The sequence below is a fragment of the Panonychus citri genome, unplaced genomic scaffold (assembly GCF_014898815.1).
Source record: "Panonychus citri isolate SS breed McGregor unplaced genomic scaffold, ASM1489881v1 Contig00023, whole genome shotgun sequence".
NCBI lineage: Eukaryota > Metazoa > Arthropoda > Arachnida > Trombidiformes > Tetranychidae > Panonychus > Panonychus citri.
Window position 1 is genome coordinate 1,619,056 of NW_026515428.1, and position 6,197 is coordinate 1,625,252.

General features: G+C 30.5%; 1 protein-coding gene across 1 annotated transcript; it reads left to right on the forward strand.

Moving 5' to 3' along the window:
* Positions 1–392: 392 nt before the first annotated feature.
* Positions 393–1,817, forward strand: LOC128396634 (AFG3-like protein 2). Its single transcript, XM_053357247.1, has 4 exons — positions 393–396; positions 608–744; positions 860–1,407; positions 1,531–1,817. The coding sequence occupies exons 1-4, from the start codon at positions 393–395 to the stop codon at positions 1,694–1,696; spliced, it is 855 nt and encodes a 284-aa protein (XP_053213222.1). The 3' UTR covers positions 1,697–1,817.
* The last annotated feature ends 4,380 nt before the right edge of the window (positions 1,818–6,197 follow it).

The following is a 6,197-nucleotide window of genomic DNA, read 5'->3' on the forward strand; positions in this document are numbered from 1 at the left end:
TTAATTTAGTGTTTACAAACCATTAAGATCAAAATAAATTATGGCTTCAAAAAACACCAAAATAGTTAATTAGTCTCTTATTTACTTTTTTCACTTAACATAAAGTCCCTTAAACGATTGGTATTGCAAACAAGTTGAGGACAGAAACTTTCTGTCAGAAAGTTATTCATTCAAAGTTTTTTAGTTGACTTGGTTTAGGATAATCCTAATAGTATTCGCAGTGGTTTTTTATTTGAAAGTTGACAATTTTTAATTACCAATTAATAGTATCTTTGTTTACAAATGGGTTTTATTGGAAAAAATAATATGATTCGATACAAAAGGTTTGGTTAATTTGTCCATTTCTTTCATGTTTATCTCGTTCTTGTTTGTGTTTTGATTTGTGTCACTTGATGGGTACTTTTTTAGGTGTGGATTCTATTGATTGATGTCTTTCCTTTTGTTCAATCAACTAGTTTAAACTCCAATCAGGGGTCTAACTTGGTGTTAGTAATTATGAAAGATAATTAATGAGAAATCTATTTTCTTCATGTTCATTGCTTGTTTTTTTCATTATGCTGATTTATTTGTTAATTTTTCATTGTTTTTCATGTTTTCATCTTTTTAGATTTACTCTCACACTATCACGATCATCGTCATCTAAGGTCACCATCAAGATTGGGTAAACTGATTGCCCAGTGGAGGTCATTTTGTAATAAGCCACCGGAAGGATTTGAGAAATTTTTTGGTAAATCAAGTGAGTTGGTGACATTTTGTTTTATTTGTTTGTGTCTTAATTGTTTTCTAGTGATTTTGACGTGACTTTGATTTGATCGAATGTGGATGTTCTTTATTGACGCCATTTTGTTTCTCTCTACAGATAAGAAAACACCAACTGAGAATCAAACCAAAGAAGCTGCTGGAGAATCGAGTTCAGCTAAACGTAGTAGTGAGAGAAAAGAATCCGATTTTGAACCCTCATCACGAGCAAAGTCTTCATCTTCCTTCAAAGTTATCCTCATCACCATCGGATTCTCAAAATAAATATACCTGGAAATGGGATTTTAGTTTCGGTGGTGGTAAAAAATCATCAGGACCAAATAAGGCTTTACCTTATATCGCCTATGGAGCTTCAGCTCTTTTGGGTTTATTGGTTCTCAATGAGTTGAGATACAAAGAGATCTCATGGAAAGATTTTGTCAACAACCATTTGGCTCGAGGAACCGTTGAAAAGTTAGAGGTAGTCAACAAGAAATGGGTTCGAGTTAAATTTTATTCCGATGCCTCTCAAGCAAATACAACTTCCGTCCTTTGGTTTAATATCGGAAGTGTCGATGCCTTTGAACGTAATTTAGAAAATATCCAAGCCGAAATGAGTCTTGAGCCTTCAAATTATGTTTCTGTTGTTTATAGAAATGAAATGGAAGTGTAAGTAACAATTACGATGTTCGATTCTCGTGATGCAATTCATCAAGTTCATTTCATTTCCATTGGTAATGAGAAAAAGTTAATTTCTCTTTCTTTCTTTTTCTCCTTTCATTCAAAAAACAGTCGAGATTTTCTCAGTTTCGTTCCTACGATGATAATCATAGGTAGTATGTTCTACTTTTTCGATAAATCTCGAAACATGATGGGAGGACGAATGGGAGGTCGTGGTGGAATCTTTGGAATGGGAGAATCTGCGGCCAAAGTGATAAACCGTTTTAATACACCGTAGCTTTAAAAAGTTTATATGGCTAGAATTTTCTCTCAGACTTACCTTCTTGTTGGAGACTCGATTTACCAAGAGAGTTTTTGATATAATCAGACAACTTAAATAAAACAGTTGATTTAGTTCAAAAACCAAGAAACTTTTTAAGAATCAAAATACGAAAAATAAGTGAGTAAATGATCCAATAGATGGAGATGTAAATCTAATGTTAAATGATAACCTTTGAAGATGAAGACGATTGATGAGTTTGCTCTGTTGTGATAAAATAGAAAAAAGAAAAGTTTCATTCTAGTTAACAGTTAACCGGCAATTTAGTTGATTGTCAACATCAGATTAATACACTTACCCTAATAAAATTCAATGTGAAAAACCAACAAGATTATTTAACAATGATTGGAAAAGGGAAATTAAAGCAACAATTAACGTAATTAATTAATTTAGAGTAATAACCAAATTGAATTGTTTTGTGTGGATTTGATTTTTCTGTGTGTCAATCATTTCAATTGGATTGAAATCAATTCAATGGGAATTATAATCATGCTTTGTGTTTTCTAAAGAAAATTGATAATCTTAAAGATTGTAATCAACTAATCAACTATTTAATGTATTAAATCAAAAATAATTAAAGTGAATGAAAATGAATTTATCGTCATTGATTAATTTACTTTTTCTTTGTTCTTGTTTAATTATCTTTCTATTGATAACTTATTGTGTTCCAAATGTTCAAGGATTATCTCAATCATCTTTATCTTTATCTTCATTTTCTTTATTTTCCTCGTCACCATCTCCATCTCCATCATCATTTCCAATATTTCCATCATCATCGTCTTCTTCATCATCTTCAATATCTAATCATGTCCATGAAATCGCGACATTTGGTGATCAAATTGCTTCATTACCTTGTGAAGTAAATATTAAAAGTTGTGGTTCCATTTCAATGGTCACTTGGTTTAAAAATGTTTCGTCACAATGGGAACATATTTATTCATATTCATTTACTGGTGGTGGACATCACAAAGTATCAGGTTCATTTATTGGTCAACCCGAAAGGATATCAATGGACGATACAAATATTACTCTTACCGGGATTACTTATCTAAGGATTAAAAATTTAGGATTAAGTGATGAAGCAAATTACAAATGTGAAGTAACTTATCATCATTCAACATCAACAATTAACCATCATCACAATAATAATAATAACATGATCAACAACAATCATGATAATATTAATGGTAAATTGTTATCGTCATCATCAATGCCATCAACTGATTGTCCAACTACAACATACTCCAAATTATTTACATTAGGTAAGTAATTTAAATCAGTTAATGAACAATTATCTCTTGATTGTAAACATGTTTATGATTATAAGTCAAAAAGTAATCAAATAATTGGTCAATTGTTATTACAGTTGTTAAATTGTTGTTGTTTACACATCTCTTGAAATCAGCATAAAAGATTGACCATTAAGCTGATCATTCACTTTTCCTCCCACATTTAGGGAAATGGTCAATCTAGTTTACTAAAGATGAATTCATATGATTTATATTAATCGATAATTGATTGACCAATGGTCATCTCGAAAATCAATTCAAACTGATCAGTCAAAAAAAAGTAACAGATGATATTTACTGCCATTGAAATGATAATAATAATAAATTGATAACAATGACAATCAACCACCAAAAGTGTCAAAGAAAATAACAATCAATGGTCAATGGTTTATAATTATGACGATGGAGATAATGGTCAATCAGTTAAACTTATGAAAGAGAGAGAGAGAGAGAGAGAGAGAGAATCCTGGTCTCGATTGTAATCAATTGATTTCTACCAAAAAATGATAATCTTTAAGTTCATATTCAGATAAATTTTTGTTCCGTTTTCCATTCTCATCTTTCAATTCATTTAAATGAATTTCGATAGCAAAAAGTCTATGTGATATTTACAATCGTGGGAAATTATATAAACATAATGTGTTTAATGATTCGTATGGTCATTGAATGAATTTATCATCGATATAAAAAATCTAGTTACCATTGTACTTGATTGATGATGACCATTAGTGTGATGATCATTTGAATAATATTCAACCCTAAACCTTTGAGACAAAATTATTGTTGTTTATCAAATACTTCAATGGGATTTAATGCTCTCTCTCTCTCTCTCTTTCTCTTTGTTAATTTGATTACCTGAGTGTGTAAATTTACAACTCTACAATTGAATGGATGATGAGTCTAATTTTTTATGACTTTTCTACCATTGGAATGATTTTTATCTCTGTGATGAAGAGCCGATGAAAGTTAATAGTGTTTAATGTTTACCTGTGAAAAAAAGGTAATTGATAAAGTCAATGATGATGAGGACGAAATGTGTGGTATGTGTTGAAAGATGATTGTATATAATGAGAGAGATGATGATGAAAAAGAGAAAAGAAAATGATATCTTGCTTTTTTTTCATTCGACGATAATAGTTGTGATTATTGGCACTTCGGTACAATTACCTATTCAATGGACTCTCTCATTTTCTTAGAACATTTTAGAACTTCGAAGCTTCCGTTTTAATCTTCTCTTTGTGCGTCTCTCTTCATTTCTTTTGACTTTTAGCTTTTTTTTTCTTCATCTTTGTTTTCATCATCATCTTGTTTTCTCTTACCTTCTCATTCAATCACCACTCCTTTTTTTTATCATCATCTCTTTTCATCTTTTCATCTTTTCTCACTTTTCTTTTTCTCTCTATCAACTGACCTTTAGCCTCTTTCTCTCTTCATCATTCTTATCATCCATTCATCTTTTTCTCTCATCTGCTTCTCTCTCGATCTTTTCATCTCTGCAATTTTGTCTCTGTTTCTCCCTTTTTCATCATTCTCATCCATTGATTTTTACATAGAGATGCTCATTGTTTCCCTTTTTTTGGAGCCAATATAATAACTGTAACCAAAGTGTGTCAAACCAATTTTACAGTTTAATTTATAAGGAAAAATCTTACATTTCCATCTATGGGAAATTGTTTTCATAGGGTTTCCTGAAACCCAAAGACTTTTGTAAATATGATATATATTGTTCAATAGTCACGTGACCATTTTCTTATACACATCAGATGATGATGATGATGATAATTTGACAAATCTCATCTAATCCAAAACAAGCAAATCAGATTTGCAACAAAAAATGCTTTTGATTCATTGACAAGGGATGAAAAGTACAAATATTACAACGGTTATCTGATTGAGGGTAAATGATGTTTATTTGATTGATAATCTACTTAATTCAGGGATAAATCATCAATTTAATCACAATTAAACCAATCAAGTTGTAGATTAACAGCAAAATCAACTAGACAATTAGATCAATGTAAATGAAGCTGATTGCAGATCCAATGATCATTTTGTAAGATTTTGTTCTCACTGGAAAATGTAATTCAAATACTACACAGAGCATAAAAAAATCGCTACATTTTTACAAGAAAAACGATTGATGATAATGCAAATGTCGATATTGATGCAATAATAGTAAAATTTACAGAGGAAAAGAGAGAGAGAAAAAAAAGAATTTACAAAAATAACTGTGACCTATGAGAAAAACAGATTGTCGCACAATTAACATGTTCCCTTCGTCTTAATGTTCAATTAGCGATGTAATTGCAATAGTCTATGTGTATTAGTAGCTTTCGACTTTGACAATTACAACAAATTGCAAGCTCTTTTTTCATTCTTCCTCTGTAATTCTCTCTCTCTCTCTCTCTCTCTCTCTCTTCTCCATCTTTCAAAGTAACTTTTGTTTTCCAATGTTGTTGTATCCATATGAAGATCAATCTCTCCCCCTCTCTGTAAGTTCAGCCTTAAGAAAGTCAAAGGCCACCCAGTAAAAAGTGTTTCCGGTTATTGTAAATGTAACACATAATGTGTATCATTAACACACAGAGAGTATGAAATAGTTGGCACTTTTTTATCAATTGATGATACTTTTTATGATCAACATGATATGTTTATATTGAAAGTCTATGGAAAAAAATTACATGGAAATAGTAGTGTAAATTAATAGGAAATGTTCAATTGACCTCGAATAATTAATGGCCCTCAATTGATGATGTTAAACTTTTTCTCTTTCTGTACAATTAACACAAATACACTAAATAGTTTGTTAACTTTGTTGTTAAACGTAAAATCATTTGAATGCAAATCTGCAACAATAATAAATTGCAATCAACTGATTGTTAACAATTTAAATTCTAAATAGCATTTAACTGGAAATGTTAATATGTTGAAATAAATTCCATGAGTGTTTCCATCCCTATTTAGAATATATTTTTTTCCACCTTCATTTATTTCGCTAGAAAAAAAAAGTTTGAGCTTTGTAAATTTCTAGAGCTTTAGAAAGGTAGCAAAAAATTCACCCTTGAAACTTGATTCTCTTGATGCTCTCATGTAAAATTCATTTGAATGAATGAATGAGCTTGAGGGTGTAAGTGAGTAAATTATTCCAAGTGATAGTTAATCCAATTGAA